Source organism: Corythoichthys intestinalis, chromosome 2, assembly GCF_030265065.1.
Source record: "Corythoichthys intestinalis isolate RoL2023-P3 chromosome 2, ASM3026506v1, whole genome shotgun sequence".
NCBI lineage: Eukaryota > Metazoa > Chordata > Actinopteri > Syngnathiformes > Syngnathidae > Corythoichthys > Corythoichthys intestinalis.
Genome location: NC_080396.1, coordinates 54,445,296 through 54,470,921, shown reverse-complemented (window position 1 = coordinate 54,470,921; position 25,626 = coordinate 54,445,296). Strand labels below are relative to the sequence as shown.

General features: G+C 39.6%; 2 protein-coding genes across 4 annotated transcripts; both read left to right on the top strand.

The window, feature by feature from the left end:
* Positions 1–553: 553 nt before the first annotated feature.
* Positions 554–18,155, top strand: lrrc23 (leucine rich repeat containing 23). 3 transcript variants are annotated; one of them, XM_057829826.1, is made up of 8 exons: positions 554–2,243; positions 8,132–8,235; positions 8,313–8,433; positions 10,633–10,726; positions 10,817–10,947; positions 16,611–16,747; positions 16,812–17,016; positions 17,118–18,155. In XM_057829826.1, exons 1-8 carry the CDS (start codon positions 2,169–2,171, stop codon positions 17,139–17,141), a joined length of 891 nt encoding a protein of 296 aa, XP_057685809.1. In that variant the 5' UTR covers positions 554–2,168; the 3' UTR covers positions 17,142–18,155. The 3 variants fall into 3 exon arrangements, with proteins under 3 accessions (XP_057685809.1, XP_057685808.1, XP_057685807.1); XM_057829825.1 differs by having other exon boundaries at positions 10,585–10,726; positions 16,815–17,016; XM_057829824.1 differs by having other exon boundaries at positions 557–2,243; positions 10,585–10,726.
* Positions 18,156–18,797: 642 nt separating this feature from the next.
* On the top strand, positions 18,798–25,167 carry tktb (transketolase b). Its single transcript, XM_057829819.1, has 14 exons — positions 18,798–19,056; positions 20,703–20,820; positions 20,905–21,018; positions 21,113–21,210; positions 21,652–21,843; positions 22,567–22,694; positions 22,811–23,007; positions 23,158–23,322; positions 23,549–23,710; positions 23,801–23,926; positions 23,987–24,070; positions 24,146–24,242; positions 24,372–24,491; positions 24,564–25,167. The coding sequence occupies exons 1-14, from the start codon at positions 18,950–18,952 to the stop codon at positions 24,734–24,736; spliced, it is 1,881 nt and encodes a 626-aa protein (XP_057685802.1). The 5' UTR covers positions 18,798–18,949; the 3' UTR covers positions 24,737–25,167.
* The last annotated feature ends 459 nt before the right edge of the window (positions 25,168–25,626 follow it).

The window sequence follows — 25,626 nt, the reverse complement described above, 5'->3', positions numbered from 1 at the left end:
GCATGTGACTCGTTACAGGACACAAGAGGTGGGGGGTCAGTCTGTTAGTGCTCAGACCATACGCCGTACTCTACATCAAATTGGTGTGCATGGCTGTCACCCCAGGAGGAAGCCTCTTCTGAAGACTGTACACAAGAAAGCCCGCAAACAGTTTGCGAAGACATGTCAACAAAGCACATGGATTACTGGAACCATGTCCTATGGTCTGATGAGACGAGCGGGCTTTCTTGTGCACTGTCTTCAGAAGAGGCTTCCTCCTGGGGTGACAGCCATGCACACCTTGGGGTGATAGCCATGCACACCAATTTGATGTTGAGTAAATCGTATGGTCTGAGCAATAACAGGCTGACCCCCCACCTCTTCAATCTCTGCAGCAATGCTGACAGCATTCCTGTAACGAGTCATATGACATTTTGGAGGGAAAATTACAAGCAGTACTCAATTTGGACATTTAGGGATGTGCATTTTTTCATAGGGGTATTCTCACTTTTGTTGCCAGGGGTTTAGATATTAATGGCTATATTTTGAGTTGTTTTGAGGGGAAAATAAATAAACTATTATTTAAGCTGCACACAGACTACTTTTTATTGTGTCAAAGTTTCATTTTGTCAGTGTTGTCCCATGAAAAGATATGCTTAAATATCTGCAGAAATACAATGGGTGTACTCACTTTTGTGATAGACAGTAGGACGTTTATCACATTTGGTATATTTCACATTTGCCTTTTTTAAAATACATGATCTAGCAGTCAATGGCTGGCTATTTGCACAGAATTTCCCATTCCCCTCCCCCCAATTCTCTCTGCAGTGGCCAAGTCATGTTTGTGTTTGACAAACAAGCGTTTCCAATGCGTTGAGACAGTCTAATAATGTTGGATCATGAAATTTGAGTTTCACTCGGTCACAGTAAATAACATTTTCTAAAAACAGTCTATGCACCAAGAATTTTTGAGGGGATTGCTGTTTAATTTAGTGCTTTACGTCTTGTCATTCAGTGAATGACTGCAAATAGTACTGTGTACATGTGAATATTTCTACCACTGAGGAACTTGCGTATGTGAATGAAAATTGTTATTGTACAGTTATGAATCCAAACTGTTCTTCAGTCGTTTCTCAAGAAGATTGTCTTTTTAATGTTTTGTTTTACATCACTGTTGAACTGAAAAAATGTATATGATTGTACTTTAATTTGTTTCCTGTGTTTTTTTTTGTTTGTTTCTTTGTTGTTGGTTTTTTGGTTTTTTTTTTTAAAATGAGAAAACTAAACATGGAGAAAAAAATGTGGAAAAAAATTCTTAAACGCCTGGTCATTATGAATGCAACATCTGTACCTCAACAAGTTCGCCTGCATGTCCATCTACTCCTTCATTGTTTATACAGCTCATCCTCATTAGTGTCTGTAGGTGATCTGGAGCCAAGTTCATCTGGTTTGGGGGAGAAGTAAGGTACTGAATACCTCTAGTCACCGGCCATTTCTAGACTTGTCGTTTATACAGTACTGAATTCCAAGCAAAACTGGTGATTCCTTACATGTGAAAACATTTACATAGATGTGCTCAATTCCAATCTGCATTATCATTCAACTTCAAAGACCTGGAAGGTAAAAGATTACGGCAAATTAGTACATGTATATAAAACAACCCCAAGGTTTTTCCGTGAATTGTTTCCATGTCACAAACTGCAGTCTGGAGGTCCTTCCAACCTTCTTTCAATCCAATGTCAGAAATATTTTAATAAGACATAAAAATGTGACCTATAACTTTCAAACTTGACACAATGGATAAGAATTTTAGCAAAACAAAAACGAAGTTATCCCTTGTAAAATGGGCCAAACAAAACACGTCTAAAATTTTCAATTAGGGATCAAGTTTCGAGTTGAAAAGATTGTTTGAGCATAGGTGCACTCTCAAAACATGGGAAATTGTTTCCTAGATGTCTTCTGTAACACTTTTTTTTTTTTTTTGCCTTCTGTAACCTTGTACTGCGAAGTACAATGGGAACCCTGACGTATCAGTTGCGTCACATTGTGCGGCAGTCTGTTACCATGGCAACGGACAACACTCGCCGTCCTCATTTCTAAAACGGGGCCAATCCTTGACTGAAAATAAATGTAATCCAAAACTAACATTTCCTCTCTGGCTGAAACCGAATTGCAGATGACTGAACCAAATGGACGAGGAAGATGTGTCGTCGGATGTGGAAAACGGGGAAGAAAACCAAGACGAGGACGAAGAAGCAATAGCGGTAATACGAATATCACTTGTGATTGAAATACATTGTATTTCAATGTGCATAATTGTATTAAATACAATTATGTAATTATAGTGTATGAAATTATGTCATTGTAGTACATGAAATTATGTAACTGTAGTACAGGAATAAAGTTTTCATTATTTTGTGTAAATGGAAGTTCTGGGAAAGACCAGACAATGTCGCTGTGAGTTTCGTTGAGGCTGACATGTTTGGTAGACTCACAAAAGGGAGTTCTAAAGTCGCTTTTTTCTTTTTTGGAGTAGCACTAAATAGCTACTCCATCGTCATTTGTGAACAGATAAAATGAAATTTGGTAGTTATATTAGAGCTTATTTATTTATTTTAATTTATAATTAATATTTTGTCTCGTGGCCAGTGGTGTCGCCAGAACACAGGCGGTTTTTGCTATGGGCAATGTGGGCGACCGCCCAGGGCGCAATCTATTTGGGGGCGCACAAGCGCCCTCGAGAAAAAAAAAAAAAATCGTGCCATGCCGGACTAATAAATTATATATTAAAAAAAAATAGCAGGCTCTCTGTATTGCGCTTTTGCTTGTGCATGCACGCACATGAACGCCGTGGCGCCGCCCGCTTTTTCTTCTTGCCCTCCCGCTGTAGCACTTGCGCGTGTACACAACTCCTCATCCTCGTGGTACTTCTTTTTCAATATGGAGCAGCGAGAAGTTAAAAACAAACTGAAGACGGGCGAATGGAAGAGGCAAGAATGCACCGGTAGGAGTGAGGTGTGGAAAGAATTTCAATTGATCGTGGAAGATACAACAAAAAACTGTGTCGGCTTCGTCGAATGCAACAAATATATACCCAAAACTTTCCAAGTTGGCAAGAAAAAGTATTGTGCATCCCTGCAATCACCAGCCGCAGCAGCTGCGAGAGAGTTTTCAGCGCTGCAGGCCGCGCAATAGATCAGCGGAGAACGTCACTGAAACCTGCCAGTGGACGCAATCTTATTCCTGCACGACGACGACCAAAAAATATAAACAGTGTAAGTAAGCCATAATATCCTGCTGTTCAAATCGCCATTTTTAGCCCGAGCCGGTCTATAGTTATTTCCCTTATTTCACAGGAATAAAGAGAAGGACATGAGGCCGCAAGTTGCAGACTGCAGTCAAGGCCAGCCCGCAGTTTAAAAGCTTTTATTTCATTTGTATTTTTTTTTAATAATTTATTTTTGGTATCGTTGTCACCGTTGTCATTACAATAAAGAATATTATTTCAAAGCATTTGTAGTTCTTTTTTTTTTTTTTTTTTTTTTTTTTTTTTGCCGCTGTTCCTTCTCGTCAGAGGCGCGTCCATGTGAGAACAATATCCCACACACTCAGAAATATATTTAACAAACTTTCCCAGTGTTATTTCGTTGTATAAATGCTTTTATAATTCTCATAAAAATATGTAGACTATTTAGATATTGAGTAAACTTGCATTTTTTTTCTGACAACTGTGAATTCGTTACGAAAGACACTTATTTATGCACACAAAGGCAACACAAATGCGATCCTTTTGAATCTTCTCCTCTGTGTGTCTGCAAAACCGCATTTTTAAAAAAAAAATATTAAACTTTCCCAGCGTTATTTCGTTGTGTAAATGTTTTTAAAATGATATAAAAATATGTAAACTATTTAAACATTAAGAAAACTTGCGTTTTTTTCTGCCAACTCGAAGAAATGAAAATAAATTGATGCGGGGTTTTTTTCGCGTCACTCCAACAATTTTTTTTTTTTTTAAATCAGGTTTTTTCGGGCTGGGGCCTGCAAATCTAGTTATCTGATCGGGTTCGGGCCGGGTCGGGCCGGGCCTCAATACCAGCGGGCCGTGTCGGGTGGGGCTGGATTTTTTAGGCCCGGACTAGGCTTTAGTCAGAAGAAAAGGCAGGGGGAGACGGGAGGGGGATCAGCTGCTCGCAACTGCAGAGTGAGTGATCAGGACGAGTCTCACTCACTCTCAGAGGAAAAGCAAGGAGGGGGGCGGGGGATAGACTATTTTAATAAAATAACGTAAAAAACGTAAAACATTCTTGTGTTTGATGTCGGCGGGGGGGGGGGGGGGGGGGTAGTTTGGATGTCGGCGGGGGGGGGGCTGATGGGGTGGTTCGCCCAGGGCGCGAAAGTAGCCAGGACCGCCACTGCGCCAGAATGCCAGGTGTGGATGGGCATTAGTCTTATCTGGGGGGGCAAAAAAAAAAAAACTACAATGCTGAAGTAGGTCGAAATCCAGCGTCTACTGCACCTTAAAACTTGTTTTTTTTCTCCTTGCGATAACTGTTGTTGTGATTTGGTCTCTAAACAAATAAAATTTTATTTGATTTTATTTGATTTAGTTGGAACACATCCAGCCCCTTTGAGCTCATTATTATAGTTATTCTTTGTTCCGCAGCCCCTTTGAGCTCAATTTGACCCCCTTAGAATGCTTCAAAATGCACCAGAATCGGCAGGCAGGTCAAGACAGGTGCAATCTTTGATACCGTGTAAAGACAAATTCCAAATACACTATGTAGCGCCCCCTAGCAGTCATTCTTTTCATGCCGACGCTTTGAGCCCTACTTTGACCCCCTCAGAATGCTTCAAAACTCACCAACTCAACAGCCAGAGTAACACTGGTGAAAACTTAGATAAAATGTAATTAAAAAAAAAAAAAAAAAAAAAAAAAAATCTAAATATGCTTAAATGTGTGTAGCGCCCCCTGGGAACAAAACCAACATTTAGTTTTTTTTTCTTTCTTTTTTTTTCTTTTTTCTTTTATTTTTTAAGGTTAAAGAGGAGGTAACAACGCAAAGGTTAAAACTCAGAATGCATCAGTACTATATGAATGGGATACCATACGCAGTGCCCAGACTGCTGTTAGTACTACATCCAGTTTTCTTTGGGTGGGCTGAGCGTGTCCACCCCTGCCCCCATCATAGGGACGTAAATGCATTCATCCTCTGAGCCGTATTCTTTTGTATTTTTTATTTATTTATTTGTTTGTTTGTTTGTTTTTTGTCTCAGTGCTTATTAATTACACCCTTGTTCAAAAGTTTTTAGACATACTCATTCAGTTGAATGTTGAATAGCAATTTTAGCTTGTTTTCTCCTAAAGTTTACTTTCAAGGGTAATTACTTCGTTTGAATGGTTATTCAATTGATTGACAATCAGTCCAGAGATGGCCATTTACATAATAACCATACGTAATCAAAATAAACGAAAGCATACATACTGTGGCCTACCTATATCTGTTGATTATCAAATTAATGCATACATTGTTTGAGGCTATTTTCAATATGACTCATTTACTGCTCCTGCAGATTTTTTTTTTTTTTTTTTTTTCCATAGAAGCACATTTTGGTTTATGATTAGTTCTTAGTAAGGGTGTTTGTATTCTAAAGTCAACATCCAATTTGGTAAAGAAAGTTCTAGGCGGGCTATTTAAGCAGCCGTTGGGGTGCTGTCATTTTGCGGCATCGCAATAATGTAACTACGTTTGACTCTAAATGTTAACAAATGAAATGCACACCACAATGTACTACACAATGCTCATGTATATGAAACAAAAGAATACAGTTGTGGTCAAAAGTTTACATACACTTGTGAAGAACATAATGTCATGGCTCTCTTGAGTTTCCAGTTATTTCTACAACTCTGATTTTTCTCCGATAGAGTGATTGGAACAGATACTTCTTTGTCACAAAAAACATTCATGAAGTTTGGTTCTTTTATGACTTTATTATGGCTTAACAGAAAAAGTGATCAAATATGCTGGGTCAAAAATATACATACATGGATCTGAAAATGCGAATCATTGACTTGAACAAGTCAGGAAAGTCACTTAGAGCCATTTCAAAGCAGCTGCAGGTCCCAAGAGCAACAGTGCAAACAATTGTTTGTAAGTATAAAGTGCATGGCACTGTTTTGTCACTGCCACGATCAGGAAGAAAACGCAAGCTATCACCTGCCGCTGAGAGAAAATTGGTCAGGAGGGTGAAGATTCAACCGAGAATCACCAAAAAGATCAGCCAAGAATTAGAAGCTGCTGGAACAAAGGTGTCAGTGTCCACAGTCAAGCGTGTTTTGCATCTCCATGGACTGAGAGCCTGCCGTGCAAGAAGGAAACCCTTGCTCCAAAAGCGGCACCTTAAGGCTCGACTGAAGTTTGCTGCTGATCACATGGACAAAGATAAGACCTTCTGGAGGAAAGTTCTGTGGTCAGACGAAACAAAAATCGAGCTGTTTGGCCACAATGCCCAGCAATATGTTTGGAGGAGAAAAGGTGAGGCCTTTAACCCCAAGTACACCATGCCTACCATCAAGCCAGGTGGTGGTAGTATTATGCTGTGGGGCTGTTTTGCTACCAATGGAACTGGTGCTTTACAGAGAGTAAATGGGATCATGAAGAAGGAGGATTACCTTCAAATTCTTCAAGATAACCTAACGTCATCAGCCCGAAGATTGGGTCTTGGGTGCAGTTGGGTGTTCCAACAGGACAATGACCCCAAACACACATCAAAAGTGGTAATGGAATGGCTAAATCAGGCTAGAATTAAGGTTTTAGAATGGCCTTCCCAAAGTCCTGACTTAAACCCCATTGAAAACTTGTGGACAATGCTGAAGAAACAAGTCCATGTCAGAAAGTCATCAAATTTAACTGAACTGCAACAATTCTGTCAAGAGGAGTGGTCAAAGATTCAACCAGAAGCTTGCCAGAAGCTTGTGGATGGCTACCAAAAGCGACTAATTGAAGTGAAAATAGCCAAGGGACATGTTACCAAATATTAGCGCTGCTGTATGTATATTTTTGACCCAGTAGAATTGATCACTTTTTTCTATTCACCCATAATAAAGTCATAAAAGAACCAAACTTCATGAATGTTTTTTGTGACAAAGAAGTATCTGTTCCAATCACTCTATCAGAGAAAAATCAGAGTTGTAGAAATAACTGGAAACTCAAGAGAGCCATGACATTATGTTCTTCACAAGTGTATGTAAACTTTTGACCACAACTGTATAACTTACAAGCAATGATTTATCAGGCAAGGCAAACAGCGGGATGTAATGGCAAGCAAAGGATGCCGAAGTTAGCTTATCATTTAGCACTCTGTGTTTGCTATGAGCTCAAGTAGTCATGTGATAATGTCTGTAGAATGAGCTGAAACCTAAAAAAAACAATTATATTTACATTACAAATACAGACAGGCAATCAAAGGACATTCCAGCAAACTCATGGTGGTGTTTTAATAGCACTTGGAAAGAATTAGACAGTTTACAGGTAAAACGTGATTCATTGTATTTAAAAAATCATTATAGGAAAGCCGTTCCGCTACTAATTAATTTAAGACAGTGGTTCTTAACTTTGCTAAAGGTACCGAACCCCACAAGTTTCGAATATGGATTCACCGAACCCTTCGGAATTAGATAATAAAGCAAATTTGTTTTTGTTTTTTTCAAATTCAAGATAGCCAGCTAATAATTTTGAAAATTCCTGTCCGAAATTCTTCTCGTTTTGACAACATGTTTTGTAAACAGGTCAAAATTTGAGACCACGCTACCCATTGGTCTGTTGTATTCCCTCATATCAAGTGTGAATCAACCTTCCACTGAGCAAACCAGTTCCCCTTTCCAAAAGATCGAGGACTAGCAGTTAAAAGAAATGGATTAAGCCTGTAAATTGGGAGCAAATCAGTCCAAAACCTTATCGAAAAAGCCACTTTGCCTAGATTTAATCAGCATATGAAAATAGGGCTTTGTGTTTCTTTCCCTTCACCAAACCCCCTAGAGTTACTCACCAAACCCCTTGGGGTTCAATCGAACCCAGGTTAAGAACCACTGATTTAAGATCTCGAGGTATCAGTGTAGTAGTGTTTATATTCCTAAATTTGCTATTATTCACAGATTCGACCCTTGGATCAAGATATCATAATCCCAGGTCTTTCTTTGCTGTGTCGAACAGGAAATGGATTAAGACACGCATTCATTAAAGTCGTTTTAAAGGACAAGTAAGACAGCACAATTACCAACAATAGAAAATGTGCTGAATCATGAACCTTCATTTTTTTGTGCTTGGACTCCTCAGACGACTAAGTGACATGGCCGCGATCAGCAGTTACGTTCACCTTCGCTTCATGGACGTGTCCAACAACCGTATTTCTGACCTTTCACCTCTGTCATCCCTCACTCAGCTTCTTTGGCTTAAGGCAAGGTCTTACCAAGAAAAAATGTTTGTCACCCATTCTTGGGGATTTTTTAAGTGTCTTAAAAGTACCACAACCATGCAAAAGAATGACTTAATCAAATGTGAATAAAATGTAAATTCATATATTCATCTTCCGAACTGCTTTTCAAACAAAATACAGTAAAATAGAATTAATTTAATTACATTATGTTTCACCAAAGGGCGTAGGCTTAGTCTGAACATTGGTAGGGACGATATAACAGCATAATCTGCATGTACACTTTTTGCTAGGGATAGGACATTAATAAGACCAAACAGATTGGGTGAACGGGGGTCAGGGCTACTTTTTTCACAAATATCAACCTAATTAATTGATATCCTGAATCATGGGTGCTCATTTAATCGATCGTAACGCTAGTGTGGGTAGCTTGCGGCATCCAAAAAATACATATATTTTTTTTATGTACATAGTAAATTATGATTTTGTTGTGTGTATGTTGTGTTGTGTGAGCAACATATGAGGTTATGCAGCACCCGTCTCTCTCTAAGCAGCTTTCTGCTCACATTTTTCTGATTCTGTAGTTTCCAGCAGAATTCACTAGATATCTTACAGTTTATTTATGTTAACAAATGAAAATACAAACAGAAGGGCATTTCTCTCTAAGCAGCTTCTTACTTGAGTTTTGCAGGTTAGCAAGTTCACACAGTTTAAAGTTATGCTAACTCTGATGCCGGTCAGACTTTCAGTAGCAAAATTAGTGGTGTGTTTCCCACCGCGACAACATTGGGGTATTTTTAAATTACTTACTGTGGCAGCTGCTGGTCGAAAAAAACTTCTTATATCCCTCCTCTTCGAAGGGGGCAGAGCAGGCGGCATGTTGTCGATAAGTATTTCTGTCGGGGTGGTGTGAAGCCTGAATTATGCTCCTGCGTTACAGTGACGGCGAAGCGACTACGGCGTCAATGAGCATTCGCTAGTTCTGCGGCAAGGTAACACGTTGCTCTGTAATTCACTGCCAAGCCACAACAGGGGTGTGGCGTTGTGTTTGTACGGTTTTGGGGGATGCTTGTTGGCTTCCTGTAATTTTCTTCTGGTTACACAATGCCAACAGAGAAAAAAAAATAAACAATGCAAGATGGAACGCTTGAATGTGGATCTTTACGAATTATTTGCCATTTGGCCTTCTTTATAATGTCTTGACGAGACATTGTAGAGGTTGTCGTACTTGCGGACCTCTTTGATGATACTTTCGTTGGCTTGGTCCATTTTTTCGTGTAGCACAACAATGTTTGAAAATAGCGGTGATTTCGTGCTGAACCGGAAACAACAGTCTGAGCGGACCAATCACAGTCCACTTGTGTCACGTCTCCACGCGTTGACGCGAAGTCAGAAAATTGAGAAGATGCCCGTCAGGCTTCGGCGAAGAGTCGTGAATCGGGTCTGCCTTGGTGGCGTAGGTCTGCCGCAGAAGCATAACTCAGCCTTGAGCGTGAGCGTGCGTGTGTTTGTCAGGGCTGGGTCGAGTTATCAGCCAATCAAACATGCGTTTGAGGGGGGGAACAGACTGGCATATTCAGAAAGTGAAAAGGGCTAAATGTAAATTTGAACATAATAAAAATAATTCACTTAATAATGGCAGGGTCAATTTTATCCTTACAACATATGGGAAGACAATCTATAACGGAACTCATTACATAATAATGCATATAAAATTGCTTAAAAGTTGGTGAGGACAATTTGAGCATCCTGAAAAGTTGGTAGTGTTATGTCCCTACCGTCCCTGTGCAAACCTACGCCCTTGGTTTCACCATTTTAAAAATGTAATACATGCAGTTCGTTTTACTAAATGTTGGCCTACAGTTCGTTGTATCTAACTTTAAAATACAGTACACTTAAAAATGTTTAACAATAAAGTATAATTTTTACTCACTTTTGTGTTAATTATTTCAACTGATTAAATATATTTGGTTTTATTTTCTCACATTTAAACCCAGAAGTAAAACTGCATATCGCAGTGATTTACAACAATCCAGTTAGCGGTGGAGTGCTAAGATTTTTTTTTTTTTTTTAAGTTGTACTTGGAAACCAAAATATATTTTTTAGATGTCATAAATTCATAAATTAAAATTGAGCCACTTCTCTAATTTAAATTTAAACTGCACTATTTCTTAGATTGACAAGAATTATGTAACATGCTTCCAAGGGCAAACCTTTTCTCAGCTGGTCTACCTGCAGTGGCTGAGTATGGCAGCAAACCGGCTCACAGAAGTGGAAGGTCTTGTTGGACTAGCTTTGGAAAGTCTAAATCTTTCAGGTTGGGGTTATGATTTCATCTGAAAAAGTCACATAAACCTTGTGTGTAAACTTGTCTGAAGGTCATGTGTGTCCTTTATTACTTCTGCAGGGAACCGTATCGAGAGATTAAATGGTCTCGAGAGTTGTCTTTTTTCTAAACTGGGGACTTTGGAGCTCAGAGGGAACCGCTTGACTTCAACCAATGGAATCAACCTTCCTAATCTAGAACGATTATATCTGGTAAAAAGCAAGTAATGATCCATCCATCCTTGATTAAAATGTGTAGTCTGTAACAATTAAAAAAAAAAACAAGGCACTCAAGAAATAAAAAAAATAAAAAGCCTTTATTAAATCATGGCTTTGTTCAGACTTTGTCTTGATGAAGGCCTACACGGCCGAAACATGTCGGCATGTATAAATCTGTATAAAGCCGTGATTTAATAAAGGCTTTTTATTTTTCTAATTCTAGAGCAGGGGTCGCGTTAACCGGAAATTTTCCGTCGTTGACCGGTTTTTTAAAACGGTGACGGAAAAACCTGAAGTCCGTCAGTCATTTTGACAGGTTGCAATTCACACCCCAGACCACAGGGTGGCGAGTTAGCATATTAATTAGCTATTGTCTCTCTTAATGCATGACGTCGTTGGCTATTCTGTCAGAATATTGTAGCGTAACCGGGGTCTGGCGGCGGCACCGTGATTGACACATCAACGCGAGGTTCTTATTGGTGCACCCGGTGTGCCAGCACGTCATCCAATTGATGGACAAGATTGCCGCCTGTGTATAGACCCCAATCACATGACGTCACAACTCCGCCCCCCTGACCGGAGCCGCCATATTGTGTGTCAGCCCGTCATGTTTATACATTACCGCTACGTACATGCCTCCTATTACGGCGTGTTTTTCTGCTCGTTAATATTAATAATCAAAATGGTGAAGGCGTGTGTGGCGGTTGGTTGCTGTAACAGAGAAGATAGACGGAGAGACTTGAAGTTCTACCGTATTCTGAGAGACGCGAAGATGAGAGCGAGATGGACTGCTGTAATAGGGAATGGGACGTACTACGTCATTGTTTGGACGCGCCTCCATGCTGGCAATATGATTCACTTCCGGGCCGGCAGAGTCAATGCGGATTGTAACGTGTGGTAGTGCTAAGCTAACTCTTTCGGTGTTTTAGAAAGAAAATATGGGTGCTTATTGTTGTGTTACCGGGTGCAACAGCTTCTCCTACGACTAAAAAAAGGGCGAGGAAAACAGGACTCACTTTTCACCGTTTTCCTGCATGGAGGACCAAATATCAGATCACGAAGGCACGACGGATGGCTGGGGCGCAACGGTTCGTTGGAAAAGCATTTCTCTTGATCATATTTCTGCTGGAATGAGAGTGTATTCCCCTCATCTCTACTCTTGTAAGTTGAACGATTTATCCGTTTTGGTTTCAATACGTTTTTTTTTTTGTTTTTTTTACTGTTGTGTAAATCTGCCTCGGTAGCAATGCTAACCTTCTCCTCACCTACCTGTTGTGTTACTAGGAAAACCTGCATATGAAATGCTGACAACACATCCCGATTGGTCACCATATCTCTTCTTGGGTTATTCTGAGGTCAAGCGCACCACATCGGAGCGTTATGAGAGGTTGGAAAGGCGAAGAGTGCACGCTGAAACTTCAGTTTGCTCTGCTCTTACAAACACGATCCCAAGTGTTGTTGTGAAAAGTCAATAAAATATGAATACCAAAACATGACTTGAACAACTTCTTGACAAACTGTAACTGCTTGTTGTTTACTTCAGGTCTTCATAATAAACAGGTGTAATAATTACAAAGTCAGGTGACTTAATTTTGTTATTCTATTTGGAATATGCATTGACAATTTTTGGACAGTGTTGTAGACAAGAACTGGGACTGATAAGTTGCAATAGATTTATTTCAAGTAATGCAATTTCTCCAATACGATATTTGAATTGACAGTTTAAAATCGTTAAATTAGTGCAAACAAGGCCCACCCTCTGACGGTGGCAGCAAATATTATATAATTATAAGTAATACACAAATACAAGATCACAATAAACGTGTCTTTGTCAAAGCAGTTTAAAACACTATTTACTGGCCTTGGGTAAATTGCCAGACAGGATAAATATGTGCTTTAAAGTTCTTGCATTTCCATTTTAAGTATTGCAAGTACTAGTCTCCAACACAGTATTTGAACTGACAGTTTAAAATCCTTTTAGTACAAAATGGCCCACACTCTGGCAGGGGGCAGCAAATATTATAATACATAATACATTATAAAAAGCTATATACTATATAAATACAAGATCACAACAAAACCTGTATTTTTCAAAGCAGTTAAAAAACATCCAGTGGCCTTAGGTAAATAAAGGTGTATAAATATGTACTTTACAGTTCTTGCATTTCTATTTAAGGTATTGCAACTTTTCCAACACTATTTGAATTGGCAGTCTAAAGTCTACATAAGTGCAAATAAGAATATTATAATTTAAAAATAATAATAGAATATATAAATTCAACATTACTATGAAACGTGTCTTTGTCAAAGTGGTTTAAAAAAAAAAAAAGAAAAAAAAAAAAACGTCACTGGCCATAGTTAAATAGCCAGGCAGAATAAATATGTGTATTAAAGTTCTTGCATTTTCACAAGTTAAAAGCCCGCAGTTCATCGACGAGAAGGGCAGACCCAGATGGCGTCTGCTACAGGGGCTTGTTTGAGTCCAACACAAGACAAATGGAACCACTCCATTGAACAAATTTTCTTTGTCAAATGATCCAAGAAGAGAGATGGTGACCAATCGGGATGTGTTGTCAGCAGGTTTACCTAGGAACACAACAGGTCGGTGAGTCGTAGTAGGCGAGCATTGCTACCGAGGCAGATTTACACAACGGTGTAAAAAAACAAAAACGTATTGAAACCAAAAGTGGATAAAGCGTTCAACTTACAAGAGTAGAGATGACAGGAACACACTCTCATTCCAGCAGAAATATGATCATAAATGCTTTTCCGACGAACCGCTGCAATCCAGCCATCCGTCGTACCTTCGTGATCTGATATTTGGTCCTCCAAGCAGGAAAACGGTGAAAAGTGAGTCCATTTTTCCTAACCCCTTTTTTTGTCGTAGGAGACGCTGTTGCACCCGGTAACGCAACAATAAGCACCCATATTTTCTTTCTAAAACACCGAAAGAGTTAGCTTAGCATTACCACACGTTACAATCCGCATTGACTCTGCCGGCCCGGAAGTGAATCATATTGCCAGCATGGAGGCGCGTCCAAACAATGACGTAGTACGTCCCATTCCCTATTCGACAAGAAATCTGGGCACCAAACGATCACCACAGACTATGTAGTAGTCTTTTTATATCTGGTAAGATGCATTTAATATATATTTAGAAGATTTTGGGCTGACAACCACAATTAAGATCATTGTGTGACGTTGGTGCAGGGGCACCGTATAGGGGGGAAAAGTGGTACTGATTCTAAGGGCCCGTGGCCTGAGGGGGCCCACAAAGAAAATTAGAGCATTAGGTAATCGTTTGCAAATTTAAATGTTAATCATTATAATTTTAAAAGGTATAAAACGAAGGGTTTCTTTTTCTTGTTTTGTTTTTGGCAAAAAGTAAACATCCAGAGAGGATATGTATTGCCAGCAACCCCCCCCCCCCCGCGTATTTTCATTAATTGGTTTCGTCCGCCCTTCCTTTGATCAGACCGCGCGCAGGCTGAGCAGCGGTGCACATTTACACCAGTCAATGACTCTGAGTATTGTGTAGAGGGGTAGAAAAGGCCAACAGGATGTGAAAAAGTACTTCACAAAGGAAGGTTGGTGTAAATTGTGTCAGTGTAGTGCTGAAAATTAACCCGTTATTTTAGCTCACGCGACGTCTATTAGAAAGCTCAGAAGCAGGTCTCAGCTCACTCCGTAAGAAATACGGGATTTTCCCGACCTCAGTGAGCGACATTGACCAATTCAAGAACATGAATTCCAAATAATGACGGTATTTTTTGGTATCATACAGATGTTGAAAGTTGGTGTGGATTTTTTTTTAATCTGGCTGAATCCAGTTTGTCAAGAATTTATTGAATTTAGTTTGTCATCAATTAAATTTAGTTAGTTAACAAGGAAGGGACCTGGCTTCGGAGCTGTAGCCTATAGTGGAGATTGTAAGTTTTCAAATGGGGCTAAGCCTACTCCATAATGAAATACTGTAATTGTTTGCTAGCTAGTGTTTGCTCCACTTTTAGCTTACATTTAATTAGTACAGCAGGTTAACCCTTTCGCAAGCTCTCCACACCAAAACAGTTGTCTCTGCCCTCGCCTGTTGTAATAGGCACAAGCACAACTCCTCTTGCTGCGTCTGGCTCAGCAGCCCTGTCTCCTGACACCCTTTATGAGCCAGCCTCATCTTTACTCCCAACTGAAGGAGGTGAGGAATCAACTTGACCACTGCCACACCACACATAAAATATCAGTGGCTAAGAGACAAATAGTAATAAGTAATAATAATTAATAATAATAATTATTATTATTAATTAATGATACATAATTAATAATTAAATTAAGATACTAGAATAATATAGAAGATATTGTTATATTTGTCATTTTATGTACACTACAGAGCCAGGACCATCTTCAGTAAGACACCTGAACTCTGTGTATACTGCTACATTTCCCCCTAACTTGTCCTCTCGTGGTCTCCTGAATGCAATTTTTAAGATGCAGCTGCAAAGCATTTTTGGAGAAGTGTGCATCGCTTTACGAATATTTTGCACACTCCCCGTAACGGTTGCAGGCGGCGAGAGAGCTTTTAGTAAGCTAAAACTCATAAAAAATTATATGAGGTCCACTATGTGTCAGGACAGGCTTTCTAGTCTTGCCATGTTGTCCATTGAAAGTCAGTTGGCTAGGAAGCTAGACTTTAATGATTTGATCACTGACTTTGCTATCAAGAAGGCTCGGCGCTGGGCTCTTGGTGACTAAGGCTGAGCAACCTGCAATCTGCTCGCTTTGTTTGTAATTGTGAGTGTGATTGCTTGTGTGTGTGTGTGTGTGTGTGTGTGTGTGTATGTGTGGTGTTCGCTTTGTTTGTTATATCATTCTAAAGATTTTTTTTTTTTTATTGGCGTTAATGTATGCTGTAGTATTGTTAGAATAAAAGTTTTAACTTAAGTCATTCATTGTGGTATGTGAGAATATTTCTAATAAAAATATATTTAGATTGTAAAAGATGGGCTTCAGTACATTTCTTAAAGATGATATCAGTCTATTCATTATTGCTCTATACGCTGTATGTTTACATAAATATATTTTCATCTTAAATTAATGCAGAAAATGCACAAATTAGTGTGTAAAGATTCACCAGAATGCAGGAAATTACATAGTTGATACTCTAAATGTGTGTGTGTGTCCCGGCACTGGTGGTGGGGCCCAAAGTGATATCTTTTCATGGGGCCCAAAATCCCTGGCAGCGCCCCTGCGTTGGTGATTGGGGTCTATATCGTTGCCTCCTTTTCTTTGGGGGCGGAGTTGTTGGCGGTAAGCAGAGTAAAAAGGGAGAAAAATACCACGACTTCCGTGTCTAATTTTTCGCCGCCAAGCAAGCGTTACAATATTAATTAAAAATGAATGAAAACTAAATACTATTGAATATGTCATCATTATCATTTTAAAAATTTAAGTGACGGGTAAAAATAGACTATGACCGGATTTTTATGACCCTGTCAGTCAAAATGACAGACAACGAAAATGTCTAGCGCAACCTCTGTTCTAGAGTGACTGTTTTTTTTGAAATGTCTCTTTTTTGATCCCCACACCGAAGAGCACCAGAATGCACCTCATCTTATACTGTGTGGCCTGTAGTTTTGTTACTATATTCTTTCTCTGCATTTAAGGCCCAGAATGCAATTACAAGTCTAGAGGGCTTGGAGAAATTAGAGAGACTCACTACTCTCCATCTACGTGACAACAAACTTGGTACTCTTGAAGGACTTAATGCCAACATGAAGTGTCTTCAGTATCTTAATGTCAGGTATGGTAATGACAGCACAATACATACATTGGAAACAACATTCCTATATCTCACTCTCGCACAGAAGCAACGACTTCTTGGATGAGACATGCCTGCGGGCCCTTGAACTCGTGTCAAAGACTCTGCGAGTGCTTATCCTCTCGGAGAATCCATTGGACGGAACCACAGACTACCGGCCATATGTCCTGACTCTCATTCCTAAACTGGAGCGTCTTGATAAAGAGCCTGTCTCCCTGGAGGAGCGGGCTGAGGTGTGGAAGACAATTCAGGTAAACAATCTTATTGCATTACAAACTATTGCATTGTCATGTAAGGCTTGCTCCATTATTGCTTCTTCTGATGTGCAATTATTTGTGTCATATAATTACAGGAACTTAAAGAGGAAACAGGCTAAGTAAAAAATTTGCAATAGTTGCTCCACTTCCCGGAAAAGACTGGTTTGGGAACGGTTGCCGATGTGGAAACCCTGCCTTCATTTTGCAAATATTGTTGTGCAATTCACTACAATGTGTGTTTATTTTTTCCACACACAGTATTTCCCTGAGTGACTAGGCGATTTTTACAGCGCTTCCTTGTGGGCCCCCATCCAGCCGCATTCTTAAAGAGACAGTAGAGCATTGCAGCGCGGTCGCCATCCACCGAGTCAGATGGTGTTTATGGTCCATCGTTGAAAAACGTGCTGTTATTCCATTTACATACGTCGTAACAGAGCTTGAGCTAAAATGTGAAAATCACCTTTGCAAATTGCATCATTCTGTCTTGCAAGAAGAAGGTGCAGCCGTACTACAGTAACATGTACTTTTACAACAACAAAGCATCACTTGTTCTCTTGAGACCGAGACAATATACAATCTATGCAAGGGTTTTGGTCGCACCAGAAGACCTTATGAGAAACTCGTGGGGCTTCTCATTCTTCAAATATAGCTCAGGGGTTATGAGACGTTGTGATCTCATTAAATTGTTGCTTAGGTTTTTACAATTTTGTATTTTTATTAAACAACAAATAACAATCACTGTAACTTTCAAGAAGGACGCATAGCAAAAAAAAAATATATATTAACACAAAACAGAAAGTATAAAAAGTAAAATATGCTGGGGGTTTAATAAAAAAATAAACTAAAAAATTAAATTTAGAACACAAATACTTTAGAGCCTTTGGATTATTATTATTTTTTTTTTTTTTTAGTTTTATAAAGATTTATTACAGTCATTTCTTTTTTAAAAAAGCAATATAAATAGGTTTTGTTTTGGAGAATTGGTGACCATTTACAAAGTTATCTTGGCTAATAAGCACATTCGTCTCGATCACGTGATACATTCTCTTCTTGAGCATGTATATGCCAAATATTGTGAATAAGTGAATAAAACATTCTTTACGCACGATTACACGTTTTTGTACGTCATATTATGTGATCTTGAAAAACATTCACTCAGAAAGCTAAATTTTCGATGGACAGCAAATCTGTGACGTCAGAGTCGAACCACATCGACCTCACGCTCTCAGATGGTTCTGCTCTTACCTCAATTAGAATACTTTATTTGTCAATATTTTTTTTATGTATGCATTTGACAAAAGTGTGGCTTAAGCATTGCTGAAATAGCACTTAAATAATGAATTTTACATGTAATGACAGTTATTCAAGATAAGTTTTCTTTAGCCATTATTTTATCCATCCTTCAATCCAGCCTAGCAGACGTGTTTTCGTGTATATTTGGCTATACTTCCAAAAAGTTCTAACTCGTGCTCCTTCCCCCGCCAAATGCTACGATCCACCTGCAAGACGCCTGACATAAGTAGACCCTCAGCAACGCTGACCGTAAATGCTCGTCGTTGGCTAAAATAATCATTTTTATAACTGCGATGACAGATGACAACAATCACTTTAGCGAGCCGGAAATAGTCGACCATTATTAACACCGTTGCCGGAAGTCCCGCCTTCTCCCGTGCATGCAAGTCCATTGGATTGGCTTTGTGAATGACACATATTTCCTCCAAGTAAGATGTTTGGTGGGCGAGGCTTAGCTTAGAAGTGACTTAAATGCCCTCCCCTCGTCGTCGCAATGTTCCAGCTGCACTGAAGGTACGTCGTCGGTGTGGGCCAACACCAAACCAGCTACACCAGGAAAGACGTGAGATAAAAAAATTAGCGCCAAGTCACATTTCTTAGGCGACTGCTGTACTCAGAAGAAAGGCAACTCAACATGGCCAGCTACCACAAACCCGACGAAAAAACTCTGCAGGGGCTTAAGGATGCCGCCAACAAGCTGAGAATTCACTCCATTAAGGCAACATGCGCCTCCAACTCTGGGTAAAGTTTGCAAATTGGTTTATTGGATTGTTTTGACGTAGCATTCGAGTCAGCGTGTCATGCTAATGTGCAGGAGGCTATCTGGGGGCCTTGTACCACGTGCTGCAGTTCAATTAGTAGGCGTGTTAAAATCACGTGCTGCCAAGCAAAAAATAGAGTATTCCATCCTTTTAGACGTATACTTCGCCGTTCAGGTTGCGTTAAAGGTGAAACGGACCAATTTTCCCACTGAGATTCAAGCTAACATAACATAAGCTAACATAAATTACACGATGAGTCACATGCTGCCCAAGTCTTGGATGCAACAATGTATTAAAACTTTGTAGTCTATTATTATAGTCGCCAAAATTCTCTACAAAATCACCGAATCAATACCGGAGTTGCACATCACTCTTCATGGCATAACTTGAATCTGTTGCCATAAGAGCTAGCTATCCATTCCATGTTCTTTTGAGCAACAGTAACACATCAAAGTTTCTAATTTGCACTCATGCAGAGATATTTTTGTGACGCAGTTGACAAGGCAGAAATGCTCAACTGTTCAAGAGCACCAATAAGCCTTGCCGTTGGATGTGAATGCACTACTTCCTGCTTGGAAATACTCAAACAGGTTTTGTTGGCTATACCCTTATTTCCTTGTCACCAAACTTTTTCCCTCAGTGTACACACGGTCATCCCTGTAGTTCTTTTAGTGAAACCTGAAGGGTTTCGATAGCTGTAAGTGAAGTCCAGAATGGAGTGACAAAGAAACTGGTGGATAATGTCTACTCTTTTTCAAATGTGGCGTGGGAGTTTTCATTTGGGACACTGCAACATCCCAGTTAAGATGGTGTTCACTTGTGCAACCGTATTTAATCGTTTTTGTTTCCTCTCAAAGTATAAAATTCTAAAGAATTTGAACAGGTGGAAAAAGTGATGAAATCATGAGGGTTGTCAAATGTCACAATGGAGCGCCCTTCTCTGTAATTGCCTCTTAATTGTAGAGAGCCGAGATCTGCAGTCACACACCCGGAAGCTACAACTATAGTTTCTTTGCACTTTGATAATTCAACACAATTATGCAATTTCATCCCCTTTGTATTTTTTAAGCTTACGCTTTTAATTGCCCTTATTTCCCACCAGGTCACAACTCTGCAAAACCACAGTGGGTAAATGAATTGTTTAAAGGACAAGAGGAGAGTAACCATAAAGATGATTATTTTGGCATGTTGCAAGTTTGGTTGAAATGGCGTCATTTGAAATGCAACCCGCACAGGGAAGCTGTGGTGCTGTTGAGTACAGATGATTTCAAAATGATTTCAATAGCCTCACCACAATTTCAGCATTCAAGTTTCTTAAGTTTGCATGTGTTCATTTTTTTTGAGGTCCGGAGTGGAAACTGACAATTTAACAACTTTGTGACTTACTAGTGATGTTCTCACAAAATATTTAGGGATGTTTTATTATCATTTTTTTAAATGACTAAAGGGCTCAACTCAAATGTTCTTGCTGAATACTCTAACATGTTCAAACAATATAACACTAGGTTTAATGACTGCACTGCTTCCAAAAGCATCCATTTTTGTAACGTGCATGTTTTGTGTAATGTGAAAGTTTCTTAGTTTTTAAAGAGTATATTCACATTGTCACATTTTCTCCCTCCTCAGCCACCCCACATCGTGCTGCAGTGCAGCAGAGATCATGTCGGTGCTTTTCTTTCAAACCATGCGCTACAAAGCTACCGACCCTCGCAACCCGTGCAACGACCGCTTTGTGCTGTCAAAGGTTTTTGTGCATATTTTTTTTTAGCTCTGTATTACGTGTGATGTTGGAACTGTCACTGATATACCTGCTTGCATCAATTTCAAGGGTCATGCCGCACCAATTTTGTATGCCGCCTGGGCCGAGGCCGGTTTTGTGAAAGAGTCTGAGTTGCTCAACCTGCGCAAGTTTGACAGTGACTTGGAGGGACACCCGACCCCAGTAAGACAAAAGAGTGCAATGGTGTACTGTACACTTTCATTACATGGAGCATGACTGAGGCAGACATTGATTTGTGTTTTTTCCCGTTCACCAGAAACTGGCATTTGTTGATGTGGCAACTGGATCGCTTGGTCAGGGTCTTAGTGCTGCTTGTGGGATGGCATACACGGGAAAGTACTTTGACAAATCCAGGTGACTGTGTAACTTTGACATGTTTTTAAACTCTGTCAAAGCATTCTTTGCCGTGTAAAGTTAAAGTAAATTTAATCAACAGATGTTCAGAAATTGAGTAGTGCAGAACTACTCGAATTGGATAGGTCTAGTCATAGATATTATTGTTTACATGTGCTACTGTTTTGGTTATTTATCTGCTTTTGAAGCTCCTATGCACCTTGCCTATTGAATCAATCTGTTGTAGTCTTGTTGTCAAGTCATTTGACCACTTGGCCATAGCAGATAGTGAGTTAGAGAACTTTCTTTCAAAACACAAATTCCTATATTGGTAATTGCTACTGAAGGATGGACATACATCAAACTGTATTTTTGCACTGACATTTACAGTTACTGCCTTGGAGAAAAATTAAGATAAATGATTTTTCTTAATGAATAATTCGAATGTTCTATTCCATTTAGTTACCGTGTGTACTGTCTGATGGGAGATGGAGAATGTTCCGAGGGTTCCGTATGGGAAGCCATGGCCTTTGCTTCGTTCTACAAACTTGACAACCTGGTGGCCATCATGGATGTCAATCGGCTCGGCCAGAGTGATCCTGCGCCTCTCCAGCATAACGTGGATGTCTATCTCAAGCGCTGTGAAGCCTTTGGGTTCGTTGGCGTAGCATTAATCATAGTAGCATTAGATTCCTGATTTGAAGATCATTATCTTCGTCATTGGCTTTCATTTGAAACATTTGTTTTCTGATATTTTGTTTATGGTGAGTGGGAAATGCTTTCCATTAAGCACATACTTAACAAGCCAAAACAGGAGTGTGGTTTGCTTACTGGTGCACAACAATTGAAGTTCCAAATGCAAACTTGTTTGACTGCTGCCATTGTCACATTGTGGAGTTCAACCAAGACTAGGCGATAGACTGCTGACATCGATGCAGAAAGTAAACAAAGTATGGCATGTCAATGGAGCAATTACTAATCACGGAAGGCTTTCAGTTACAAATTGTATTGCTACAATTAAAACGGAGATGAGACCGGTGGATGTAAAGTGGTCCGTTGTAAAGTTCATATATATTTTTTTAATTAAAATATTGGTCTTAAAATTTAAATCATTATATTAAAACTACAATGAATAGCTCATTATTTGGTATGTTTGAAATACTGTGATTTAAAAAAAAAAAAAAAAAAAAAAAAAATCAAGTAAAATGAATCCTCAGAATGCTTCAGAAATCCAGGTTTTTATACCACATTTGTTTTTCCGCCTGTATTGCATAACTTTGCAAAACATATTCTCGCCGTTTTTAGCATCATGTATTGAATACAGTTTCACCTTTTTTACTGTGATTAGATAGATATTTAATGTGATTGTTTTTGTAGATGGAACACCTATGTTGTGGATGGACATAATGTGGAGGAGCTCTGCAAAGCATTCTGGAGTGCTAAGCAGTTTAAGGGGCAGCCCACCTGCATTGTTGCCAAGACATTCAAGGGAAAAGGCCTCAAAGGTAGGTGGTTTTTCATGTAGTGGCAGTTCAATGACTCTTTCTACTCTAAATTGATTAGATGTGATGCTCCTGTATATTCCCAGCAAGTTATGTTTATTTTTTGAATTACTTCCAAGGTATTGAAGATGAAATGAATTGGCATGGAAAGCCCATCCCAAAAGACAAAGTGGATGGAATCTTAAATGACCTTCAGGCGCAAATCAAAGACCCTCACAAGACCTTGTCTCCTGAGCTGCCAAATGAAGATGCACCACCACCTGACTCAAGTCCCATTCTCCTGTCCTCTCCCCCAGAATACAAAAAGGGTCAAAAGGTATGTCAATGATTGTTTCAAAATTGTTTCGTTTTTGGATGTAATAAAGGGCAAACTCAACAGTGGAAATAATATACTGTACTTGACAAGTTAAAGATTGCTTTTCTGTATTACGTTGCCAAAAGGGTTCTTCATTTTCCACTCTTTCAGATGGCAACAAGGCGTGCGTATGGTGTAGCGTTGGCCAAACTGGGCAATTCGAGCACGAAAGTGGTGGCTCTTGATGGGGACACCAAAAACTCCACATTCTCTGAGACCTTTATGAAATCTTTCCCAGATCGCTATATTGAATGTTTCATTGCTGAACAGAACATGGTGAGATTCAAACTTTGAGGCAGACACTGGATGATACCATCTTCCTGTTTTCAGTTACTCAGTTTAAAATGATGAAACCTCTGACAGTCTTTAATTTGTCACTGGTTGTTATGAAAGATGATTTAACACTCTTACCATAATCCAAATGTTATGATCCAATCCATTACAATTTTTGAAAAGACAGGAGCCTAACCCAAGGTATATTTTCTTTGCTTGCCTGCTGCAGGTGGGGATAGCTATTGGTTGTGCTTGTCGAGACCGCACGGTGGCTTTTGCTAGCACTTTTGCCACCTTCCTTTCCCGTGCATATGACCAGATCCGAATGGGTGCCATATCTCAGTCCAATGTCAACTTGGTCGGCTCTCACTGTGGTGTCTCTATTGGTGAGGTTATATGTCGACTATGGTTACATGATTGAAAGTGAATTAAAAAAAAAAAAAAGATACGGCACTAAATGATTGTTCCATTTGTAGGTGAGGATGGTCCTTCTCAGATGGCACTCGAGGACTTGGCAATGTTCCGTGCCATACCTACATGTACTGTGTTTTACCCTAGTGATGCTGTAGCCACTGAAAGAGCTGTGGAGCTAGCAGCAAACACAAAGGTTGATTACAATGACCTCTTTTCATATCCTCAAATGACCATTTAACATTTATTTCCTCAGGGCATCTGTTTTATCCGAACCAGCAGACCTGATACTGCAGTTATATATTCTGGAGATGAGAAGTTTGAGATTGGTGTAGCCAAGGTAAATACTTGTTTAGCCAAATGATATTTATGAGGGGCACATTGTATGATAATTAAAACGCATCCATGTCAACAGGTTGTGCGCCAGTCTAAAAGTGATCTTGTGACTGTGATTGGAGCTGGTGTCACTCTGCATGAAGCTCTGGCTGCTGCTGATATGCTGGAAAGTGAAGGTAAGCTTGTACTGCCCCCTTGTGGTTCTTTGTAGAAAGTGATGTATGGCAATCCTGTAAGTGATTATATAAAGTTTCAGTAAATTATTCAAATAACCTCTGGATTCATTCAATTTTGTCCATGTTAAGGGAAAAACATTCGTGTGATTGACCCATTTACTATAAAGCCTTTGGATGCGGCCACCATTTTGGCGAACGCAAGAGCCACTGGAGGACAGATCATCACAGTGGAGGACCACTACAAGGAGGGTGTGTGTTATTTGCCTTTGATTGTGTCTCGGTGAGTTTTTGGGTTTGTTACACTTCGATTCGTTTTCCAAGGTGGTCTTGGTGAGGCAGTATTGTCAGCAGTGGGCCAGGAGCGGGACATTGTTGTAACCCGGCTGGCAGTCACCAGTGTTCCAAGGAGCGGGAAGCCCCAGGAGCTTCTGGACCTCTACGGCATCAGCGCGAAGCAAATCGCCAACACTGTCCGCCAGAAATTTGCCAACTAAGACAGCAACTTCTTCACAGCTTAATGTTCATGCTCATCTTTTTTTTCCCCCTGGCACAGTCTCATAAGTGTTTTAACTATAGTCATAAAGTTTCCAGAATTAGTTTGTTTAGCAACAGTTCTATTGTTTGCAGATGAAATTGGGAGATGCCGTGAGATTGCCCAGAATATGCTTATTTGTGTTTCTTCACATTCCTGTATATCCAAATATGTTTGCAGAACAGTTTTTCAAATAATGGTTCAGTCAAAAAGCAAAGTCAACAACTGTTTGCATTTCAAATTTGAGATATGACAATGATGCATTCAAACCTTGCATGTTCCATGTGTCGCATTATGTAACTTGGCTAATATTTTCCATCAGAGTTCATCCTTAGTCAATTTGTGATGTTACTGATGTTTTTGAATGTGCCCAATTAAAATTGATCAACCCAAGCTCTTATGCAATTTATTTTGCAATCAAAGTGAATTTGTTTACAACTCTGAAGTCTGGATACATTAATCATGGAAGCTCATAACTCATGAACATTGAAAAGTTTGTAACTTATCAAACCTTTTTGGATAAATTTGTTAGAAATGGGACAAAGAGCTTACCGCTTGTTGCTATTGTTGGTCACGCAAAGGGTTTGGTCCAATAAGTGTGGGTCCATGTGTGTGTGTACCGGTGTGTGCATATATGTACGGCATACACAAAGGGATAAAGAAATGACTGATTTTCCCTGTAAGGCAGACATGTCCAAAGTCCGGCCCGGGGGCCAAATGCGGCCCGTGGTCAAATTTCATCCGGCCCCCAGCCTTTTTCATAAAATCAATAACATCTGGCCCACACACAGACTTTTAATAAATTGGTCAGTAGTACTGCAACTAGCATATGAAGTTGCTTACACGCGAAAT